This window comes from Acomys minous, assembly GCF_964271855.1.
Source record: "Acomys minous genome assembly, chromosome: 16".
In the NCBI taxonomy this organism is placed as follows: domain Eukaryota; kingdom Metazoa; phylum Chordata; class Mammalia; order Rodentia; family Muridae; genus Acomys; species Acomys minous.
The window spans coordinates 16,939,183-16,964,979 of NC_140498.1; the positions used below are offsets into that span (position 1 = coordinate 16,939,183).

General features: G+C 39.2%; 1 protein-coding gene across 18 annotated transcripts in view; it reads right to left on the bottom strand.

The window, feature by feature from the left end:
* The window catches only part of RAPGEF6 (Rap guanine nucleotide exchange factor 6), a 185,534-nt gene that overhangs the window by 28,663 nt on the left and 131,074 nt on the right, over nt 1-25,797 (bottom strand). For 12 of the 18 annotated variants that reach the window (XM_084762393.1, XM_084762379.1, XM_084762381.1 and 9 more), the window contains 6 exons: nt 23,740-23,754; nt 17,526-17,766; nt 13,769-14,152; nt 9,656-9,867; nt 5,434-5,557; nt 2,399-2,422 (listed from right to left, as the gene is read on the bottom strand). In XM_084762393.1, the coding sequence (XP_084618519.1) occupies nt 2,399-2,422; nt 5,434-5,557; nt 9,656-9,867; nt 13,769-14,152; nt 17,526-17,766; nt 23,740-23,754 (1,000 nt within the window). The remainder of the gene's footprint in view (nt 1-2,398; nt 2,423-5,433; nt 5,558-9,655; nt 9,868-13,768; nt 14,153-17,525; nt 17,767-23,739; nt 23,755-25,797) is intronic. The other 6 variants (XM_084762389.1, XM_084762382.1, XM_084762384.1 and 3 more) reach the window with 3 other exon arrangements.

The following is a 25,797-nucleotide window of genomic DNA, read 5'->3' on the forward strand; positions in this document are numbered from 1 at the left end:
CATGTGTGAAAATGTCATAAAGAAACCTATTATTTTGTATGTTACTGAAATAAAAAACCAAACCAAACCAAACTCCTGACAATTCTTAAAAAAAAAAAAAGAAGAAGAAGAAGGAAGTAGACATGGTTATGCCTTTCATTTGATGGCAACATATATATTTTAAAACAGGGTTTCTCTGTGTAGTTCTGGCTGTTCTCAAACTCAGAGATATGCCTGCCCTTGCCTCCAGAGTGTTGAGATTAAAGGTGTATGCTACTAACTCTTGCTATATTGATGGCAAATTTTAGTTGCTGGTCAGGCAGAAATGATGACGGGTCTATGAGTGACACATGAAAAAGACTGAAACATTTGCAGAATATTTTGGAAGAAAAATCTAGTTAACTAGTGAATTACCCTTTAACCTCTAAGAAGCACTTGATTAAAGAGGGGAAAACCTGAAAATTTCAGTAAATATCCAACAACATAAAGGGAAGACAGGCTCTAATTGTGTGCTGAGCCTCCCAAGACACCCACAGGGGCAAATTTCCCTTCTTTTATGGTTTATCACTAAGTGACAGATGACCATGACACCAGTGGTACAGAGGGCAGTGCTGTGCATATTGCACATGAGTGCGGGGCAAGGGGCAGGTACTAGTGATTCTTTCTTTCTTTTTTTTGTTGTGATCTGGGAGATTCAAATTCTGAATATGAAATATCTAAACCAATCACTTTCCTTATGTTTTCCTTTTGATGTACATGCAAGTTGTTATAGAGGATAATGTAAAGCTAAGTCCAGGCACATGAGAAGCATTTCAATGAGCTCAAACAAACAAGACAGTGAGTGCCCTGGCTTTTCTCAGTAGACAAGATAACACGTATTACAATGTGTTGACTATTATTATTGTGTGAGTGTGCATGTATGTGCTACAGTACATCTGTAAAGGCCACAGTACAGCTGTGTGGAACTGGTTCTCTTATACCTTTATGTGGATTCCAAGGATTGTTTTAAACGAAGCCTTAACATTTAGAAGCAGATTTTAATGATAGTATTTAATAATTTTATCTTAGTTGTTATCCAAAATAAGAAAGCCAGCTTGTAAACAAACGTGAGATAATAAAGTTCTAATGCATGACAGATGACAATAAAGCATCTTCTGAACTACTTCCAGAGCATCAGTGATGATGTGAAATGAAGGCACCTGCTATCTGTAAGCCCCAAACACTATAGACGCCCCCCCCAAAGCTGAACAGTGGCTAGTGTAGCTCAGTCACTAGGTCATACGATGTCCTGCTGAAGTCGTATTGCCATCAATTTCAACTTTCAAGAAGAAGAACCAGGAAAGACCAAGACACAAACGTATGACATAGAAGAAAACACACGAGAAACACACCAGAGGAGGAAGCTCAAGCTGACCAAATGAAAAACAAGACCACAAATAAGACTCAAAGACATGGCTCAAAGACTTATGCTACTTACATGTAGCATAAGTATCTAACCTCACAGTCCAATAATTTTAAACATCAAAATTCTATGTATGTTCTGTGTATGCAATTACACGCACCTATAGTACTAACTCTTTCCTCATTTAAAATGAAAGGTCTAGGGAAATAATGTGTAAGATCTTTAACTGCGGGTGGCTCTAGACTAGACACCTAGCAATGCAGAGTTAAGAGATCAGAACCCACTTCAACCACAAAAGGCTGGGCAGCTGAGAAGCTTTAGGGAGACAAGGGAATCTTTCTATACAGAGGTGGTAGAAATTTAAAGTAAATCAAACTACGATTCAGGTTTCAGGCATTCAAGGGATCTGATAGAGGGTTAAAAAAAATCTATTCACATTTATAGGCCAGATTGAATAAAGATGCCTCCGCAAAAGTAATGGAAAATGCAACCCTTATAAACTGACTTTTTATACATGAACATATATTTACTTTCATAAAATGTGGTACTGAAATTAGAGAAAGTGTTGTCAGCTTTGAAAGCAGACCATCTAGGTTGGACACACCATTAGTGGGCTGCAAGACTGGGCACGTTACCTTCCCAATCTGTACCACAGAATAACAGATCTGTTCATAGGGCAACAAGAGACTTTTAACGGTTATTCATTTAGAGAGCTTACAGCAGTGTGCAACAAATATTCATTATCATCATCTACATCTCATGAATCTATTACATTTAAATCTAAAAAGGGATTACAGAATGCCAATAATGGAAAACAAAACCAAAAATAAAACCACAACCAACAAATGCTAGTTCCATCACTACTTCCACCTTGTTAGCAATAGGTATTTGTCAGAACGTAGGCCGACGGAGTTAATAGAAGGCATGCTGTCTGGTTTGCGTGCATTAATGGAAAGGATGCAGCACATGTTAAAGAGTTGCACAACCTTCATTCCAGTTGTTCACTTTCCCACTTACCCCAGACTCCGCCACCTCTTCTTCCTGTAAGCAAGAGCCACAAACATTGAAGCATGTGTTTGAATAGGAAAGCACAGAAAAAAGACAACAGGTGAGAGTCAGAGAATTTATGCAGACAGAATAGAACAGAAAAATTTACCAGGAAAAAATTTATAGCTTTACAGTAAAAGTGGCTTTAATGAAATGAAGGAATGGGAAGGACACAATGACCTGAAGGCCAAACCCCTCCATAGCATGTACTTTAAAACATGCTTCACATCAGCTGTATTTTTAATACTTCATCTACCCATTAGTTGATGTTTTTTGTTTGTTTGCCCGCCCCCCCCCCCCTCCTTTTTTGTTTTTTGGAGACAGTGTTTCTCTGTGTAGCCTTGGCTGTCCTGGACTCACTTTGTAGACCAGGCTGGCCTCAAAACTCAGATTTTCGCCTGCCTCTGCCTCTCCAGTGCTGGGATCAAAAGTTTGAGCACTGCCTGGCATTGTAAGTTGTTATTACGCAGCTTAGGGAATGCCATCTGTTCATTGCAAACTTTAGTTTTTAGAAGTGCACAGACTGGTATACCTGCTGGTAAAATGCTCAAAGAACAGAGTTTCTACACACTTTTGGAGCCACTCATTTAAATGGCAGAGAAATTACAAGAAGCATATAGATACATAAATCCATTTCTAAGTGGAAAAATTTCTCTGATTACGTATTTTACAAGAAAATGTGGCTAGCAAATACAAGTTAAATAAAAACACACCAAAGAAGGGTGGTGGTGTGCACCTATCCTATGACTTGGGGGAAATTCCAGGCCAGTCTGGAAATACAATGAGACCTTAATTACTTACGTATTGGTTGACAAAGCTGAGCTAGACTATCAGTCCACTATAAATGTATTTATTTCCCCATACTCTTCCTATTCAATTCAGGTTATTCCCAAGTAAGCAGCCAGGCTCATGAATATTCATCAGTCATTTCTCTTTTTAATTGTGTGTTTGTGTGCATGTGGGTACATGTGCACATGTTTTTGTGTGTAAGGTAGAGGTAGGCCTCTGGTGCTATTCCTAAGGTGTCATAAGCCTTTTTCTTTCTTTTTTTTTTTTAAAGACAGCATTCTCTAAAGTAGCCTGTAGTTAGCCACTTAGGCTAGATGGGCCGGCCAGTGAGTTGCAGAGATCTACTGGTGTCTTTCTCTCTTTCCCCAGTGCTAGGATTACAAACATAGCAACCACAGCCTTCTACTTTACATGGTGCTGGGGACTGAAGTCAAGTCCTCAAGCTAGCACTGCAAGCACTTTACTGAGTGTGCTATCTTTTGGCCTCCCGTGTTAATTCTGAAGTACAGCGGCACCTTAGTACACTGTCAAGTGATTTGGCAGAGTAACTAATTTATCGTGTCTTCAGGCACTAGAATGAAAACATGCATGAGTAAATGGAGGTTCATATAAGACAGGAGACAGTGGAAGGTCCATTGTACCAGGACACTCAACAAGAACAAAAACAGACAACAGCCTCCTCCAGGTGTGCGTTGGTCCCTGGTTCTTACTGGGTTTTGCTTCCACATTCTGGAGAAGTGACATCTCATTACATTACCAAGAGAAAGAAAAGAGATGGGAAGAGGAGATCTGGCACTCCTTCCCCTACTCTGAGAATCTCTAAGCTCTAGCGAACAGGAGACCATCTATTTAGAAAAGCAATGACTGCTCCACAATGATGTAAGTGAAACAGACGCAATCTAATACACATACTGATTACACAAAGTGTCAAGTATTTTTACTTTCTTAGAATAAATGTATTTTAAAAACCACAATTATGTGTACTTAAAGATTATTTTATTTCTTTTGTTTTTTTCAAGACAGGGTTTCTCTGTGTAGCTGCCCTGGACTCACTTTGTAGATCAAGCTGGCCTTGAACTCACGAAGATCCGCCTGCCTTTGCCTCCCTGAGTGCTGGGATTAAAGGTGTGTGCCACCATAGCCAGCAAATTATTTTATTTGTAATGCCTTATTTGGAGAGGTCCAAAAGGAAAATATGATTAAAAAATTTTAAACTGTAATGTCTACTTACATGCTGAAGATTATAAAAGTTACTGGTAATAGCTTAACAACACTTTCTATAAATGGGATACATAAATCTGTATTTGCCTTTATAGTACACAAAGGATCAATTTAAAAAGGCATTTTCATTTTGGGTGTGGTGGCATATACCTGTAGTATGAGCAATTGGAAGGTAGAAGCAAGATCATGAGTTCTAGACCAGTCTCAGCTACAAAGTGAGTCCAAAAGTATACTCAGATGAAATAAAAAGAGAAATCAAACTCTAATCAAGATGAAGCATGGCTGAATGGGTAGTTTCTGGGAAAGAGTTTACATGCAAACAAACGGCTACAGTGTAACTCTAACTTTAGAAGATGGAGTACCAGTTAGATGTGCTAGGCATTAAAAGAGAACCAGAATAATTCTTTGCTGCTTAGGTTAGAAAACAGATGAAACAATTTGCACACAGATGACTTCAAGGAGAGCAACATTTCTTCTTATATTTGCTTGTTGGTATTTTATATAATAGCCATACAGAACTATTTCTTTAGCTGGAAAAGTAATTGGGAAAGTAGGGCTTAAGTCTTAACAAGTTATATAAAAACTGCTTGAGGGCCTGGAGAGAGGGCTCAGCAGTTAAGAGCACTGACTGCTCTTGCAGAGGACCTGGATTCAATTCTCAGCAGTCACATGGTGACTCACAGCCATCTGTTACTCTAGTTCCAAAGGAACCAACACCCTCTTCTGGACTCTGTAAACACTGCACACATGTGACAAACAGACACACAGGCAGGCAAACATACACAAAATAAAAATAAATAAATAAAGCAAAACTGCTTGAGCTTTAATTTCTTCAAATGTAAAGGGAAGCTGAATATTGCTTACCTGTTAGGATTACTGTAAGAAAAGATTACTGGAGACTGTTGTGTGTACAACACTTAGCACGGTGCATAACAAAGGAGACATCATTACCTCACCACCCTTAATGCCACCATAACATAATTTCCATGTCATACCTCTGTCGGAACATCATGGCAGGGTCCATGTTAGCAGAAGTCATTCGAACAATATGACGGATTTCCTTGGCAATCATTCTTAGCTTCTCGAAGTTTACTAAGCCATCTACTTTGGAGTCATTTCCTATGAAATACAATTTTTAAACTTTCATAATGACAATTTTATCTCCAAGTAGCAGAAGTCCAGTTATTATTCTTGAGTACAAATTGACTTTCTTATCAATGTTTAATCACCCCTCCCCCTCTGCTGCCCTTTTTAAAGACTTGATAAATTCATAGACAGCTCAGCCTTGATCCCAGGGAATGAACTTCTGAGAAGAGGTGTCTTTCCCCTGGGAATAATGACTCTGAATACAAAATGTGGCTGACTTTCCATAGCTGCTAAAACCAGTTTGCTATCTCACGGCACACACACAGATTATGCAGCACACAATCCCACTCTGCACGTGGTTTGCTCTTTTGGAAGGAAGGTACAGCATCTGGAAACCTTGGCTAAGCAGGTGACAAGGGCACTGCTGGGCCTGCTTACTTACTAATAAGCAGTCCAGCTTACATTTCTTTTTTGATTTATAATTCTTAAATAACAACTATTTAAGAAGTAGCAGATATCCTCAGGGGTAGCAGATACCCCTCACAGGGGTAAATACTGGGAAATTAAATAATACTGGATTTCTTTGCACTAAGGTAGGATACTCTCTGGCCTGTTACTTTTCTTTTCCCAGAAACTCAATTTATCACTGTGACTTTAATCATTACTACGAAAATATCTGTTTGTAAGTTTTTAACTTATAACTTTGAAAACTGTCAACTTCTCTTGAAGAGATTAGTTATGAGGTCAGATGAAGCCCATTTATTTGTTTACCTTGCCCAAATCAGCAGGCAAAGCATTCAATGTTCAAAGGTCAGTTTGCCTGATCAGAGTAGCATTTAACTACACCTGTCTGTAACTGTTTGTGCAAACCAATTTTTCAAACATGAAAGGCCCTGAAGCAAAATTTGACAGCTATATGGGTCTAGATCACATCCCTTTTCATAGTACACTGGCCCCTTGTCTGTACTCTGGTCACAGGAATGGCACACAGATCAATGTGGGAGTGTGCCTGAAGCCTGAGGATCTTTTCTTATGTAATGTGATGATGATAATGATGACGAAGAAATTCTGAGGTAGGAAGACTAGGCAACTAGGATGCTCTCTCTCCCTGTGGATGACAATTAGCAAAGGCAGACGGGACAGGACGATGAAACAAGCTGAGTAAAGACACTCTGTGTTTTGAGGTAAGAAGAATAAGAGCAAGTTAAATCCCATTAAACCTCAATGTTTTGTTTTGGGACTCTGATTTTATTCTAGGGCTAAGGATGAACCAAATGCAGAATGGAATAAAGACTAACAACCTGAAAATGAATTAAAACCACTTGGGATTAGTAACACCCTTAACTAAGCACGATTTAATCCTTTTTGGAATAAGAGAATATCTGTCATGCATTCCAGATTTTAAAAATAATTTTCCCTGTAAAAACAAAAAGCAAAGCAAAACAAAACAAAAAACCCACAGCCAGGTATGGTGGTGCATGCCTGTAATCCTAGCAGGCTGGGAGGCAGAGGCAGGTGGATTTGGCTTTCTGTGAGTTTGAGGCCAGCCTGATCTATAAAGCCAATCCAGGACAGCCAAGACTACACGAGAAACCCTGTCTCCAAACATAAAAAACCAAAACAATAACAACAAAATGTTTATCAAGAGAAAAATGAACTTGAACGTGACAAGATGTGAAAGAAGATCCAGAAGGAGAACCAGAGAAGATGCAGACCAGAGAGTCATCACAGAGACGCTTTAAAGTAACTATGCTAAACACGCTCAAACCAACACTGCTAATTTTAACAGAGACTATGAAACAAACAAAAGAAATAGTAAAACCGAAAAACAATAAACTAGGAATTCAGCAACAAGACTGCAACAAGAATGACAATATCACAGTACAGCCACAGAACAAGATAAACACTGTAAAAAGTCGTAAGGCTACAGGGGTATGGGGGTCAAGTCAGACAAGGGTAAAACCAGAGTTCCAAAACTGATGTCAGAAACGGGTAACAGAATGTTTTAAAACTGAAGGAAAATATCAATCTATTTCAATATGACCTGTAAATATAAACCAGAATTACAATTAAATAAAATTACAGGCATCAACACTTTATAAAACCTAGCAAATCAGAAAAACGTGAGCTAAAGAGAAGTCAAAGGTTACAACTGCAGCTATCAGCAGAGGCTGACAATATGGAAAGAACAGAAGACTAAAGATGCTGTCTCAGTACTGACAATGGGAGCCAGAAGACAATGGCTGCTACCTAAAAATGCTAAGGAAAGCAGCTGCCAACCCAAACTACATTTCTGAAATGAAGTCTTGGCCTTTCAGATGAACAAAAATTGAGATCTCCATCACTTGATGCACCAAATAAAATCAAGCTCCTGAACAACTAAACAACAAAGACCTCAAAAGCACCAAGTATACCAGCCACATGTAGACACACACAAGTGGAGGATGAAATAAACAGCAGTAAGCACAAATAGACATACGTGAGGTCAAACACTAATTTTAGAAACCAACAGCAAAACACTACAGGATTGACAGCTCAATGGGTGAACAAAAACTGGGGGATGAGTAAATGAAACTTGAGTAGACCAAGTTCTTCACACAGCCTGAAATCAAATAACATTAATGAATACTGGCAAACACACCTACATGTTATATCCTCTGTTGTAACACTAAAAGAATAGCAAAAGTATGTGTTTACTATGGCAACAAAATAGGAAAAATACTATCACCACAGACAAGTCAATGCAGGGAAGACTGTAAGTGAACTGTAATGGTAAAAGATTAAAAAAAAAAATCAGGCTTTTTAAGCTAAGAACTCCCACTCATAAACAAAACAAAACAAAACAAATCCTTGTAAGCATCAAAGGGCAAGTTATCCTACACCTAGGATGTATAAGAGAACTTTTGTAGAAATAGTAACAAAAAAGGAAACCTAACACAAAATGAGGAAGGAATTCAAACTGGTACCTGGCAATAGTTACTGCACACAGAGGGTGTTCAGTCTCATTCTTAATCATAGAAACACAAATTAAGAGCTGGGCGTGGTGGCGCACGCCTTTAATCCTAGCACTTGGGAGGCAGAGGCAGGCGATCACTGAGTTTAAGGCCAGCCTGAGTCTAGGACAGCCGGGATACTCTCAAAAAACAAAACAACAACACAAAAAACAAAAACAAACTAACAAAAACAAAAAAGGAAAAAAGAAAAAAGAAAGACACACAAATTAAAACCAGGTCAAGATACAAGTACATATTTATTGTAACGTGTGACAACAGAGACTGAGTTTAACAGATAATGGTAAGGACGAGGAGTGTGAGAGCATTCTCCAGCGCTAGAAACCAACTTCACGTGATACCACCACACTATTCTTTTTTTAGATTCTACTCAGAATATCTTGCATACTCATTAAGAATACACCTGTCTAAAGTCTATGAGCAGAGAATGACAGCATTCTTCACAGCAGGCCAATCAAAGAAACTACTCAAACCCCCAAAATAAGCCAGAAATCAAATTAAACTAAAGAAAACAACCTTTTGGGAATCTGCTTGTCTAAAGTTCAAGAACAGCTGGATGTAAGCTTTGGCATTAGAAACCAGGACAGTAGTCACCTTTGGGGAGAGGAACAGGGGAACAGTTGGGAGTGGGCAGGGACAAGCTGTTAGGATACTGGATATGCTTAATTTTGGGCCATAAAATTAATTAAGTTGTCAAATTTTATTAGTTGTTCTTTGTTTTGACCAGTTTTATATTTATGTGAAATTTAAACTGAAAAAAAAAAATCAGAAGGAAAAACAATACTATGCTTAAAGCAAATACAAGGCTGGGTGGGTCTGGTTCACGCCTGAGAGCAAGGGAGGTGGAGAAAGGACTTTCGCAGAGACCCCACTTCAAACAAACACACCTCAGGATATCAAGTGTCAGCAAATATCTAGTGTCAAATTTATATCTGAACTCTTACTGTGAACAATTCAATTTGTTATTATCAACAATATAGCTTTCTTTAGATGTCATAAATTAGCTGCATTTAACTGTATGAAGATTTAGTGACATGAAATAATTATATTGAAACGGATAAGAGATTATAAAGCTGTAGCTAAAGCAAAGCATGCTAGTTTTCAAACGACTTTCACATACCTTCATGGAGAAATGTCATATCTTTCTTGACAACTGGGAAGAGTGGGATAATTGGAGGCTGCATGCTTTGACTACTAAGAATATTTCTGTATTTTGCCATGTTTCTAGATGGATCAAAAAGGTCTTGTAGATCTTGGAGATGTTTCTCATATTTGCTTGGTAGCTTTTCCCAAGTGCCTCTAAGTCGTGCTACGGGTGCGAGGTTCAAGCCACTGTCAAGATGAGAATAGAAATATCAAGAATGGATGTAGAGGAAAGGGTAGGTTCAGGTCAATAAAGTACACAACTAAGAGCTATAGGGAAAACAGTACCTATTTTAATATTGAGACAGAAAAGAACTATAAAAAATAAAAGGGGTTTAACTTTAAAACAAGAAAAATCTCTTCCAGAAAAGTTCTAGTAATATAACAATTGCTTTATACTTTGCATTTCAGAGATACATGTAACAATCACATAAAAATGAAAAGGAATGTGAGTATCACAGTGTTGCTCTTCATCAACTAACTTCCCCTTGGGCTGGGACTACAGGTGTGTGCCATGTAATCCACTTTGAGGAAAATTCTTGATTCAAAAGTTCCCACATCTCAAGGTTCCAATCTTGTCCCCTCTGGCTCTCTACTACCTTTTAAAAAGAGGACTTTAAACATGTTGAGATAGCACCTAAGTTGAACATATAATTCATGCCCATTAGGTGGCAGTCTTCCCCCATTTCTTTACTTCCATGCTGCATGTCAAAGGTCAGCTATCATAAACAGTGTGCATATAACACAGCTCCACATTCCTACAGTTCAGCCCCTGTTTCTCAGCTTTGGATTTTTACCTACGCCACTACATATAAAGTGTTCTCCAACTTCCAATTTTAAGCCAGAGATTAAATGTTTCCCTTTGTTTCTAAAAAATCACCTCTTCACTACTGTAGGAAGGATAAAACAGAAATGTAATTTCATCTTTATTGATACTCAGAGACCCAAGTCCTAAACTACAATGGTTGCCAAAAATTAGGCAAGGTTAAAAAGGAACAAGCAAAGGTACCAAAAAGAACGAAGCTGAAGAAGGAGGGGCGGCTGAACAGCAGCGCTCCTCAGTTACAGCGTAAAGAGCAATTCTGATTTGGAACAAGAGCACAAAAGTCTGTGCGGTGACATCAGGCAGGCTTGATCCCTTCAACAAGAGTGTGGGAAAGTAATATAAACCAGTGTCTGCTAAACAAAACAAAACAAAACAAAACAAAAAATATCTAAAAGAAAGCTTTCAGGACAGCAGGGAGAAACTGTACGCTGCACATCTCCCTAAAGCTGTCGCTCTCCACTCACTACAACAGCCAAGGGTAAAGCAATTTACAAGGCCAATCCTTTCAGCTGGGAATTTGCCCAGCTTTTCTCTCATATGAGCCTCTGCAAATAGCTGGTACACAGGATATTCCTCATTCAAAGGAAGGAAGGAATGAAGGAATGTAACAACTACATGTAGCAAAGTAATAGTTAAAGAACACTTGCCTTAGGAGGATAAAGCTGAATGCCTCCAAATCTTATGAACTCAGCATAGCACTAACATTAAAATTCACAAACCATAAGACCATCAAAGAACAATATGATAAAACTGACGATGACTCACTCACTACACACACTCTCTCTCTCTCTCTATATATATATATGCATGCATATATATAATCACTACTGTGAAACTATTAAAATAATTTACTAGGCTACTTTTGATCACTTTTGATACTAAAACATCATGTAAGATGGTGTACAGCTGAGCAGCCAAATGCTTGTCTTCCATGTGCAAGATCCTGGGTTTGAGCCTCAGCTATGTGAAAAAAAAATTAAAAACCCTTAAATTCAATATTCATTCCTAATTTTTAGAAAGTTGGCAAAATATAATTGATAGCTCATTTTTCAATCCAAGGACTACATTACGTTTAATGGAGTAATACTGGAAACTATTTATTGTGAACCAAAATTATACAGAGGCTTATTATAGCTGTAATTATTTAATATGCAAATGCCAGGAAAAAAGAAGCAGATAAGATAAAGAAACATGTAAATCTTAAGAAACTATGTCTTTATTATTATTTTAAAGAAACAAGAAAATGAGATTATACAATTCAACCTCCCCCAATTATTAACTCAAAATCATAAGGAAAAGAATGCTATACTGTGCAATACATGGACCTGACACATATAAACAGTAGAATACTCAGCAGAAGCAGCAAATGGTCAGGACAATATAAGGATGCCACTCAGTAATAAGATATACTGAACATTCAAAGAAGTATTCAAGACTTATAGGAACAATGTTATGAATACCCAGCGAGAAAAAGAAGTGCAGCAGTGCTTTGAGGTAAAGGAGCCATTGCTAAACAAATCTATGTATTCTGTGTAATCTCAATGAAAAATAATCCCAAGACTTTTTAGAAGATCTACATGAATTGACTTGGAAGCTGACATCAAACATGCCAGCAACAGCCAGAGAAAGGATGACAAGAGGAGCAAAGATCGTGACTAGCATCGTGAGAACTCAGGACCTTCAGCTTTAAGGCTCTAGCAACTACAGCTAAATCACTAGGACAGAGTACAGAAACACAACCAAGAGATGTGTGGGGTTTTAACAGCATATTTTATTTTTAAAGATTTTATATGTAGAAGTGTTTGCTTATATATACATTATGTATGTGCACTACATGTATGCCTAGTGCCAGAAGAGGGCATCAGATCTCCTAGGACTGAACTTATAGATAGTTGTGAGCTGCCACATAGACATAATGCTTACTGAAAAGTTACAATTGTTTTCCTAGCTAGGTATGGTGGTGCATGCCCATAACCTGAGCACCCAGGGGGTGGAGACAGGTGGACCTCTGTGAGCTTGACGCCTGGTCTACAATGCGAATTCCAGGCCAGCCAGAGCTATGTAAGAGGCCCTGTCTCAAAACCAAACCAAACCAAACAAACAAAAACCAAAAACCAAAAAAAAAAAAAAAAAAAAAGTTTTCCTCTTAGCCTTCTTTTCTAGGCCACTTCTATTTCTTTTGACAGTCACTGACGCCCAGAAACACTAGCAGGAACCTCCAGTGGCCACACCGGCTGGGACTCAGATCAGTGTCTTGCTCAGCCATCATTAGAGAGGCTTCTTACAGCTGAAGGGAACTAACATAAGAACCCTCAACTGGACAATGAGCAGAGTGAGAGACTCTGGAACACTCAGTCCTACATGGGACGTCTTCATCAAACTCCTCCTCTCAGGGCTCAGGGGTCTATGTGGGGGAGGAGGTGGAAAGACTGCAAAAGCCAGAAGGGACGAGGACTCCGAGGAAACACCACTTTCCAGATACCAGGCTGATGCACAAAGGCACGCACAGAGCCTGCACAGTTCAAATCAGACAGGGTGGCACTGAGAGGGGGATATGGAAACAAGCTCCTACCCTTAACCAAGAAGGTATCTGCAATTAATATCCATTGACAAAGGGAAAATTAGTTTTCTCCAATGGAGTCTCACTGGGCACATTAGCCGCACATCAGGGTGTGCCCCATGCCCAGTAGCAGTTGACCAAGACAAAAAGAACTCAATGGTATTTTTTTTACAGAAATGATTTCTTCATCTTCTTCTTCTTTTTTTTTTTTAAAATCAAAGACAGAACACAGAATAAATAAAACAGAGAGCAAGCATCAGCAAGATGGAAAACACATCAAATCTAATCATTCTACATTAAAAACTTACTAGAGGTTGGGGAGATGGCTGAATGTTTGCCCTAACACTATGAAGAGCTGAGTTGGATCTGTAGCACTAAGTGGGCGCAGTAACCCACCTGTGACCCCAGCACGAAGTCAGCAGAGACAGAGAATGCCTGGGGCAAGCTGGCTATGCAAACTAGCTGAACTGGTAAACTGAGTTCAAGTGAGATCATGACTATGTTATGCAGGGAAGACACTCAACATCAGCTTCTTACACTATACTAAAATATCTAATGCTGAAAGAATGCAGTTAAATACACATATTTACTCTCCCTTTACAAAAGGCTTTACTAAACATTTCTGTTTCTAGACATGAGATACCTAAACAGATAATGCCTTGTATATGATAAAGATCACTACATACAAATTTATACAAGCTTACCTTATTATTGCAAACATGGAATTGAAGTTCTTGCACTCTCGGCAATGAAGGGCAATTTTAATAAAATGTTTAATAATCTTCATTCTTTTGAGCTGATTTGATTCACTTAAAATCTCTGAGGCAACCCAGAATGTCTCTTGGTTTACAATGTCTTCAAACTGTTTCAAGTGAGTATTTCCTGTTTTGGAATCTAATTTAAAAAGATCATCAATGTATTCAGTAGGCTCAATATTACGAAACAAATCAAAGTCCCTCATTGACAGCTGGGTGGCAACCTCAATGGTGCTGAGCTGCAGCATGGATAGCTGGCTTTCCTTAAGTAGTTCCTGGGCATCTTCATCAGAACACAATGTTTCTGTTTCCATGTTATTTTTTAGGTAATACCTAAGTGGGAAGAAAAATGTAAGTGTGATCATGAACAGATTTCATTTAATAAGAACACTTTTTTGATTAACAGTTTCCCAAAATGTCATTTTATAATTAGCTTTTTGCCAAAAAAATTAGACTATTCACTTATAGAAGAAATAGAAAAATACTCTAAATTCTTGAGAAATCCTATTTTCTGCTGTCTGACATCTTATTTAAAAAAAAAAAAGTAATGATGAAAATTACCTTGAAGTCAGTCATTTTAAGAAACTACTCGTATGTGTTAACCATATGTGTTGTCCTGAGAATAAGGATCTATAAGGATCTTCTCTGAAGTTGTTCCTGTCCAGTTCTTTGGGGTAGTGATGGGAAAGTAACAGAAACGTGTGCAAGACAAGTGAGGTCGCTGCTGTAGCTAAACCTTAGCAAACAGTTACTGCTAAGTTTGTGGAAAAGCTTGGTGAGAGAAGTCCTAGAGTGTCCTGCGCACAGCTCGACGCCCTACTTTAGTTGGAACTCTGAAGAGCAGAATGCCAACAGAAACGTGGGTTGTTAAGACTATGCCGGGGAACTTTTAGATGGGCAACTGGATTAAACACTGCCTGTGTTACATTCCAGCAGAGAATTTGTTTATATTTTGTTTATGTCCTAAGACTGCTAGAGGCCAAGTTTAAAAGCAGGTTAGGCAGAAACAATTTCAAGCCTGATTAAGGTATCCAGGCTGTGGGGCAATGCTGTTACTTTACTGATTCACAGTGATAACTGGGAGCAAAAGCAAGAATAAAACTACTTTAACTTAGTTTTATCTGTGAAGCCTAGGTGAAGCTGGGGCTAAGGAAGGCATGCTTTTAGAAACATCAGCACCATTTAAAGCAGTGGTTCTTAACCTTCCTAGTGCTGCGACCCTTTAATATAGTTTCTCATGTTGTGGTGACCCCCAGCCATAAAATTATTTTAAGATTTATTTATTTATTACACAGTGTTCTGCCTGCATGAACATTCACACATCACAAGAGGGCATCAGATCACAATTTAGTGGGCTGTGAGCCACCATGCGGTTGCTGGGAATTGAACTCAGAGCAGTCAGTGCTCTTGACCTTTGAGCCATCTCTCCAGCCCCATAAAACTACTTTCAGTGCTACTTCATAACCTTAACTTTGCTACTGTTATGAATTACAACATAAATATCTGGTAAGTGGCCCCATGAAAGGGTTATTCAACAGCCAAGAGGGTTGCTTACCCCCAGGTTGAGAACCACTGATTAAAGGAAACCAAGTGTTCTGCATCAGACCTTTCCTGTAGCAGCTAAAAGAGCACGAGCTTGTACATGTATTTAGAAGAAATTCCTGGCTGGACTCGGTGACATAGGTCTCTATGTAGACCAGGCTAGCCTCACACTTACAAAGGTCTACTAGCTTCAGTCTCCTGACTGCTGGGATAAAGATGTGCACTCTCATGCCTAGTGGAACAGGCGTGTAATTCTAGGTACTTGGGAATCTGAGGCAGTGAGATTCTATCGAGCTGTGTTTGACAATTTAGTGGGATCCTATCTCAAAAACAAGAAACTAAAGCACTGGGGTGGGGGGCATACTTTGGACATAGCTCCACAGCGGATGTCTTAACTCTAGGTTCAGGGCCAGTACTTCAAAAACAAATACAAAATATTTAAGTGAAAAATTTCCTTTTGAAAAGAGCCACCTGGACCTCTATTAGGAAAGTGGCACTAAGTGCACTGTTTCCCAGGATTGACTTTATCAGGTTCAACCATCTACACACTCATAAACCACTGCAGCTAGGCTCCAGGGGCTTGCTACTGCTCAGTCCAGCAGCAGACTGGGGCATTGTCTATATGATAATGCTTTCACAGGCAAGTAGACTGTCTGAAAGAGGCTTTGGTCATGGAGGCTTCTACCAAGATTTTTCACAGAAAGGCCAGAGCAACTAGGCAATGTGGGGCAGGGCCAATACTGCAGCAGCTAGCCTCTGGGCAGGTGGTAAATAAAGTTTAAAGTTAAGATAACGACAAAATGGAGACTCCAAGATGCTGGAGACACCATCAATGTGAAATGTCTAACAAGCCAAATAAAGCCAAAACCAAGTGGAGATAGTTCATGAGGCTGCAAAGGTGGGTTTTCCCAGGCTAAGAGAAAAACACCATGTGCCCTGGATGCAGGTATGGATCTACAGGATTTAATGTTTACCTTAATGGGGTTCTGTCTTGATTTGATTTGACTGGGCCTTGCTATTCTCCTGTTTCTCCCACTTGGAATGGAATATTTACCTGGTGTCACTTTTTCCTTTTTTGGTTTTTTGAGACAGTGTTTCTTTTTGTAACAGCCCTGGCTGTCTGGGAACTGGCTCTATAGATCAGGCTGGCCTCAAACTCACAGAGATCCACTTGCCTCTGCCTCCTGAGTGCTGGAATTAAAGGCGTGCACCACCATGCCCTGCTACTTTCATCTTTTTTTACTCTTCAAGGTTCACAGGTAGAGTTATAAGAGATTTTAGACTTGGGCAGAACAAATTGTGTGAAACAAGTTGGAGCAATTAACCTTTTGAAGATTCTTAGCAGCTGCGATTGCGTGAGTCCTTAGGAGCCAGGGAAGACTGCTATGGTCTGAGTAGGAAGTGTCTCACATGGGTACAGGCACATCTTGTACATAGGCTGAGCTGGGGTCATGCTTCTGAAGGCTCTACCTGGTCCCTGGTCTCATTCTCTCTCTCCTTCTTGGCTGCCATAATGGGATCTACTTCTGTTCTGCTGCACACTCCCTGCCATGATGGACTTTGAACAAAATAAATCCTTCCTCTACGAAGTTTTTCATGCCAAGTTTTTTGTTACAGCAATGAAAATTAATGCAGTATATGACATATGGGTACTATTACATAAATATTTGTTCACGGAGAATACAATTTCTGACTGGCAAGAAAAAGCACATAATCAAGATTTGCTTTCATCCCTATTCAGTAGTTGCTACTGAACCCATTTCCTCCTCCTTCAAGTGAGACAAGAAGAAGTAGATCTGTAGACAGAAGTTGTTCTTCGTGGTTTCTCCTATATTAAACACATCTTGCATCTCAGTAAGTGGTATGGATCAACCATTGTATAAAAGACTTCATCTTCCAGTTCTCTTTAGAACAGAACCTCTATGGTACTTAACAGCTGAGAGGCATAGGTTATACAGCGCTGTTCTCACTCTCCTCTGTATGGTATCCTTTAAGGACTCCTCCAAGATTCTATTTACACAACCATAGAGTCAAAAACTCAAGAAGATAAATTCTACTTTAATCTTAGAACTAAGTGGCAGAGTAGCACGATGTTTCTACCTAAGAAACTCATTTTGTGAATGTAAAAATAGCACTTTGTATATTCAGGAATAAGCTCATTCACCTTCCATTGAGTTGAATTCTATCAGCTAATTTGGAGAACTGGTCCGGAAGTCTTCTTTGCTTTATGACACCCTCAGGAGTAACAGAAACTTCACAGAGAGAGTATGTGTCAGAAGCACCAGCCAAACCAAATTCCTGAACAGCTTGGCAGACCACTTCTTTAGCTGTGGTGTCTTTACTGATGATAATGTAGCAACTTTGTTGATCTGCTTTGAAAACTCTTATAACTTGATCAGGAATATCTATATAAACACAAAGATGAGCCTTAGTATTTAAAAAAGTAACATTTAAACACCTCAAAAAACAACTTGCAGTACAAGGAATATATATATTTCCACTGTTTAGAGGGATATATATATATTTTTTTCTCCCACACAGGATATGACAAAATGTATCCTTTTTCTTCAGATGAAAAATACTAAAAGCAATTTATAAAGACAAAAAATTGTGATAATACAATTTATAAGACATTTTCATGTAACATATAAAGCTATTTATATTATTTAAAATGAAATTAAAAGATATGTATGGGTGTTTTACATGCATGTATGTGTTCTACATGCATGCCTGGTGCCTGCAGAAGCCAGAGGAGGATACTGGATACCCTACTAGATAGGTGATTGTGAGCCATCATGTTGGTTCTGAGAGTGAAGCTGGAAGAGCAGGCAGTGCTCCCAATCACCGAGCCATCTCTAGCCTTCAAGCTATTTATTTTTAATAAGGAGGAAGGGATAGTAGTCCATATGTAATGAGTGTGGCTATATGCACACAGTACAGGTGCTTTTGGAGCCTACGTACACTGGACCTGCTTGGAGCCAAGCAACACAGGATTACCATTTTCTATCATGACAAAGGATATGATACAGACTTGCCCACAGGAGATAAAACTTTATCTTTTCAAGGAATCTGACCAGCTCCTTGGTGACAACTCTCTAAAAGCTTTCAACCTTTCCCCACAGGTTGTGTTTTATAAATTCTAGACTGTGAGAGAGCAAATTTGGTCATGTCTCTATTAAAACTGTTTATTCCTTTATATTTTTGTCTTGCTGTCTATTTTGAAAGGCTATCCTTTTCTTGTCTTCAATACTTTATTATTATTTTAATATAGGCTCTCTCTATGTAGTACTGGTGGTTCCAGAGCTCACTATGTTGCCTATGCTGGCCTTAGATTCACGGAGATTCTCCTGCTTCTGCTTTCTGAGTGCCAAGGTTAAAGGCATGCACCACCACATCTGGCTTCCAATACTTTTTGGCAATACCTGTGTTTCTTCCCATGGAGTCACATGAAGGCATCAACACTTACTCCACTAGAAAATGGCAATCAGTTTCCTAGCTTTTTTTGGTGGGGGGGGGAGTACATTATTTGTGTTTTTGTGTTTGTATGAGTGTGCATGTAGAGGCCAGAAGTTGACATTAGGTATCTTCTTCACTGGCTCTCCACCTGAGCCCCCTGATTCCACTGGATTGATTGATTAGTCAGTGAGAACCCCGACTCTCCACTTCCGGTGATGAGTGTGTACTGCAGTAGCAAGCAGTTTGTTGCTGTTGTTTTTGGGAAACATGAATGCTAGGTATTCAACTCGGTCCTCTTGCTTGTACAACAAACACTTCACCTATGGAGTCATCACCTCTTGTAGCCCATTTTCTCAGGTTGTTGTTGTTTTGTTTGTTTGTTTTTGAGACAGGATTTCTCTTTGTAGCCTTGGTTGCCCTGGACTCACTTTGTAGACCAGGCTGGCCTCGAACTCACAGTAATCTGCATGTCTCTGTCTCCGGAGTGCTGGATTAAAGGCATGTGCCACCATGCCTGGCCTCATTTTCTTAGTTTTATAATAAGTTTATTTTAAAGAGGAAAGTGTTTAAATGTCCATATGGCTAAACACCTCAATCTCTCTTCTGTGATGTTGCTACTAGTAGGAAGACAGAGGCAGGCAGATCTCTCTGAGTTCAAGGCCAGCCTGGTCTACAAAGTGAGTCCAAGACAGCCAAGCCTATAGAGAGAAATCCTGTAGTGAAAATCAAAAACCAAAAACCAAACCAAACCAAACCAACCAGAACCAAAAACCACCTAACAACAACAAAAAGCAAGCAAACAAACAAACCCCCAAACCAAACCAAACGCCAGAAAGATGTCTTTAGAAACAGGAATATTTTTGCTTGACTTGTGACGATGGCAGGAAGTAACTTTATATTGTTTGTTCAGCACTGTCTTTCTTAGCACTATGTATACTTTAAAAAAAAAAAAGAATCTGCCTCAAAAGGAAAGACAAGAAAGTGGAACAGGCATAGCTGCAAACAATTTCACAGAATGAAATAGCCCTATGCCCCTCTACCTTGAAATTTAGAACACAAAAAGAAACCTGCTCCCAACACTAAAGGATGCAAATGAATCCAAATCTGCTCACTAGTTGCTGGGTGCCCTGGGTAAAGTTTGTGTACTCAGTAATCTCTGTTCTAGAAAGAGGTACCAAGATGTTTTTATTGATGTATTTAAAGATCTGAGCCATTAATACTTGTTGCTCATATTTCTTGCCAATGAAGAGTCTCTAGCTTGCAGCTAACAGCAACATGATTGCTGAACTTACAAAGCTTAATAATAAGGTTAGATAGTTTTATAATCCACTCAAATCATGCATGCTTCTCTGCTGGTACTAGAAATTACTGTAAGCAGGTGGATGTCTAGTTGTCAGGAGAAGGAAAGTAAGCGAAGAGGTTTCACCATACACTTTTATTCTTTAAAAAAGAAACAAACAGCACTCTTTATAAACTCTTTTAGAGCTTTGGAGCTAAGTGCTTCCAGCTGACCTTGAGGGAATGGTAAAACATCTATCCATTTACTACCATCTTTAGAAGAATATATCGACAGCGTGGTTTCTCTGATGTTCTTACACCTGGGAAGGAACACAGAACTGTCTATCTTGAACAAGGCTAAAAAGCTGTACTTTCTAAAGCCACAAACTGTTCCGTAGTCCAGCTATATTATAAAAGGTGTTTCCAGAAGAACTCTATAACCTTTCTCTATTTTAGAATCACTATATTTATATTATTTATAAACATACTGCCAGATAAAGAATAATATATTTGGCTCGTGACAGATGTACACATGATAATAAATTAGATAAATAGTAAACATGAGATTAAAAGAAACAGAAAGGAAAAATATATAACTACTTCAAATTCTAGTCATGAAGCAAAAATGCATACACAAAAACTCCATTAAAAGAAAAAAAATTGGGTGGTGGACATTGAACTCAGGGCTTTTATACATGTTGGCAAGAGTTTTGCCACTAAACTTATCATTGCAGTCCCAGAAAAACATGCTTCCAAAAGAATTTGAAAGTATACAGTATTTATTAGCCCAGAGATTCATATTTCATTCATATACACCTTCATTTGTTTGTTTATTTTGTGTGAGTGGTATGTAGGTGGAGGGCATACACATTCCACAGCACTTATGTGGAAGTCAGAGGACAAAATGTGAAAGGTTGGTCTCTTTCCTTCTACCATGTGGGTCCCAGGGACAGAATTCAGGTGGGCAGGCTTAGTGACAAGTACGCTCTTATTTGCTAAGCCCTCAGATTTTATTTATTCATTTGATTGATTGATTGTGACAGGGTTTCTGTGTAGTCTTGGCTGTCCTGGAACTCACTCTGCACTCCAGACTGGCCTCGAACTCACAGAGATCCTCTTGCTTCTGCCTTCAGAGTTCTGGGATTAAAGGCCTGTGCTACCATGCCCAGTTGTTTTTCTATATCTTTTTTGGTTTTCAAGAAAGGGTTTTCTGTGTAACATTCCTGGCTGTCCTGGAGCTCACTTTGTAGACCAGGCTGGCCATAAACTCAGAGATTAGCCTGTCTCCTGAGTGATGGGATTAAAGGTGTGCACCACCACATTAGGCACATGTGCTTGACTGCCTGTATGTCTGAGCAGTGCCGTTGGATCTCATGGGACTGACTCTAGATCTCTTGAGAAAATACAGTGCTCATAACTGCTTGAGCACTGCTCTAGCCTCTAGGGTGATAACTTTGACTCAGTATGTGTAAAATAAAAAATAAATACTTTAAGGAAGCTGGGTCTGGCAGCACATGCCTTTAATACCAGTACTTGGAAGGCAGAGGCAGACGGATCTGTGTGAGGGCAGCCTGGTTTACATAACAAGTTCCAGGACAGCCAGGGAGATCCTGTTCCAAAAAAAACTTTTAAAGAATGTACTGAACCTGAGTTTACACTAAAGATAGGAGAACTTTTCAGATATGGCGCACGCCTTTAATCCCAGCACTCTGGAGGCAGAGGAAGGCAGTGAGGCCAGCCTGGGGGGGAGAGAGAGAGGGAGAAAGGGAGAGGGAGAGGGAGAGGGAGAGGGAGAGGGAGAGGGAGAGGGAGAAAGGGAGAGGGAGAGGGAGAGGGAGAGGGAGAGGGAGAGGGAGAGGGAGAGGGAGAGGGAGAGAGAGAGAGAGAGAGAGAGAGAGAGAGAGAGAGAGAGAGAGAAGGATCTTTAAGAAAATAAAGTTTATGTTTTCATTCTGCTTTAAGCTTTATTTTGCTGAACTGACATTTATGAAGCACTTGTGTATTCAGTGTTCCAGGTGATGAAAATACAGTGGTAAAGGAGACACACAGTCTCTGACCTGAGGGAATTCACTAGTATTCAACAGAGTGGGAAGTGGTTCAAGGAAAGACAGTAACAAGTAAGTAGGAGAGTCCACAAAGTAGCTAGGCAGTATGTGCACACACACCTCAAAGGTACCAGTAGACTAGAAAAGATAAGAATTGTCATATTTGTCCTATTCACATCAAGGGCTAAATAGCGAGTATTGTGCTTTTTTTTTTAAAGGTACGTATACAATGTTGGCAAAGTTCAAACTGTGGTAACAATGAAATATAAAACACGTGGAAATCTATGAACACTACGATTCAACAAAACACACATTACCAAGATTGAGGACTAGTTAAAAGAATTTTTACCATCTCTTTAAAAAACGCTGGCAGAACATTACATCCAGATACACAAATATATAAGGTGCTTGGAAAAGATCTAAGTAAATTATTCACTGAAAAATCTGAGGGATGGAGACACTTGTACTTACTTTTTCTCTCAAGTTTTACTTTTTTACACTTTTTAATTTTTTTTTTTGAGACAGGGTTTCTCTGTGTAGCCTTGGCTGTTCTGGACTCACTTTGTAATCATGCTGGCCTCGAACTCACATAGATTTACCTGCCTCTCCTGCCTGAGTGCTGGGATTAAGGGTGTGTGCTACCATATCCGGCTCTTCTTTTATACTTTTTAAAGTTTTACGCATTTTTTTTTTCTTTTCAAGGTAGGGTTTCTCTGTGTAGCCTTGGTTGTCTTGGCCTAGCTTTGTAGAGCAGGGTGGCCTAGAACTCACAGAGACCCACCTGCTTTTGCCTCCTGAGTGCTGGGATTACAGGTGTGCTCTAGCACGCCAGGAAGTTTTACACCTTTTAAAAGTGTATAATATCTGTATTTATAACAACAAAAGACTTTGAATGCAAAAAGAATTAAGTTTTCCATATCAAATAAATAAATAAATGTTTCTGTTACTAAATGAAAAAGTAAACAAAAAGTTCTGTAAATAAATTCAGCGGGGAAAATCAGACTCAAATTTCATTAAGCCATACCGATTTTTAAATTTTTTTTGAGACTGGGTTTCATGCAGCTCAGGTTGGCCTCAACTTGCCATGTAGTGGAGAATGATCTTGAACTTTGGATCCACCACATAAATGCTAGGATTACAAGCCTGCACCACCATGACAGGTAAGAAAGCTGCAGAAACTGACCTCAGGCCTTCTAAATGCTAAATGAGCACTCTTAACTGAGCTACATTCCCAGTGCCACACTGATGTTTTGAAGCTTCAAAGTTATGGTAGATTAAAAAAAAAAAATACACAAGCATTCTACAAAACATGTTGACTCACACACACACATGCACAATCTCCCACTAAATATAAGAAAATTAAAATAAAAAAAAACTTCATAAGTTGTAACGTGGCATGTATATTCTGATTCTATATGAAAACAAAAACACACATACACAGTTAAGAAAAATAACTAAAAGGATTCATGCCAATGAGTACTACCTCATGAGTGGAAAGAGATTTCTACTTCCTACCAACTTCATTGAATTCTCTATCATATAATCTTTTTGAAAATAACAAGCTACGCACAAAAGACAAAAGAATGCCAAGATACTTACAGTAAAAACCAACAGCTGTAGGCAGCAAAAATAAAGCAAAATTATACAAAGTCAGCAGTCAAATCAAACTGGTAGTTCTGCAGCTTTGTCTGCACTGTGATTTTGATGTAAGAACTTAGGCATGCAGACTCAACATAGCTGAGCTCGACTGAGCACAAACCAAGCTGGCTAATGACAGAAGGTCACTGCAACCAGTGATAATGCACAGAGCAAATTTTAGTACAACTGTTAAATGTAAGAAGCTCAATTTGGAACTTGTAATGACTTTTTCCAAAAATAATATAAGCAACATATTATTATATAGGCCTTTCATAAAGCTGTTTGGGGGGTCTCCAAAGTGAGGCATCTCTGACAGGTATGTCCGGCTGTATCACTGACATGTGCACAAGCTGCAGTCTCAGCTACCTCAGACTTTCAAGACGTTTTCAAGGAGAGACCTGTGAAAGCAATCTGAGAGCACTTTGAGAAGCACCTGGGCCTCAAGGCTGACTCTAGAACTGTCTAAATTTTAATCATCTTGGCCTCTCTTTTTGTTAGCCATCTCTATCTTCCTTTTACCACTTCTCTCTCTTCTTTCACTTAAGTCTTTCTTCCTTTAGCCTCACTTCCCAATTATTTACTCATATTTAATTTTACCCGTATGCATGCATGTGGATGTCAGAGGATGACATGCAGGCGTCAGCTCTATCCTGCCACATGAGGTTCAGGGACCAAACTGACTGTGAGACTTGGTGGCAAGTGCCTTAACTTACTGAGGCACTCTGCTGTCCTGTCTCCACCTCCAGGGTCTATAAATGCGCAGGATGTCAATACAGCCATAAAAAAAAATCACTAAATCCATAAAATCATATGTCCTTACTAAATAACTGCTTTCATAAAAACCTTGTCTATTTAAGATTGTGCTCTGGGAGTGTAAACATCTTTTATTCCATCTTCTATGGAATGTAGGAAATACCACTATAGAATACACACACACACAAAGAGAACAGATTTTAATTCTACTACATGAGAAGTCATGAAAATGCTGAAAGTGATGATGGAAGGGCGGGGAGTACAGGCTTGAGCACTAACGAGTAACGCTGAGGAGTAAGAAACAGCTCACTGGATGTGAGGAGGGAACCTACAGGTGGCAAAGCACATGGAGGCAGAGTCTTAAAACACATGACACTTTCAAGAAATGGTAAAGAAACAGGTTGTCAGAACAGGCAGCTAGAGAGAAGGTTCATCCCTGAAACATGCCTGCAACCTGGTACAGTTGTTTCTTCCATGTCAAAGAAACAAACCCAGCATGCTGTTCTCCTGTCTCTGTGATACCTTAGTGCTCACTTTTTCTGAAAGCAAATGCTTAATTTTATATACTGGCAACTAATTTTGTATTTATTTATGATTTCTGCCTCATGACAGAATGCTCAGTAATACAGGAACTGCTAGAACTTAAGCAAAGTAATGATTCACTAGAATATATGTTCTAGGGCTGCAGAGATGGTTCAGTGGTTAAGAGCACTGACTGCTCTTCCAGAGGACTCAAGTTCAAATCCCAGCAACCACATGGCAGCTCACAACTGTCTGTAACTCCAAGAGCTGATACCTTCACAGGGACATACATGCAGACAGAAGACCAATGCACAAAAAATAAAAATAAATTATTAAAAAAATATTTGTTCTACAGAGTCCTGGCTGCCGTACAGAAAGAAGGATGTGCAACCCCAGCTTGATGAGCGCAGAACTCCAGCTTCAGTTGGGGATGGAAGGAGACAATGTACACACTATTTTCACTAGTCTGTGTTTTTGTTAAAGCTTGGAGTTTTTAGGTTATTAAAAAAAAATCACAAGAAATAATGTATAGTACAACCTTCAGTGTGTGTTTTCTGTTCTCTTGAAAGGTTTTATTTTAAGTTGCTATTAAGAAAACACAAAAACTTCACTAACACACTTCTGTTTTCTTTCTGGCACTGAAATGTATGAGAATGAGGCCCCTTCCTCTGTGCATTTAGAACCAGAAACTTAAGCTGAATCAGAAACACTCTGAGGGATCATTTCCCCATCTCTACCCTGGAT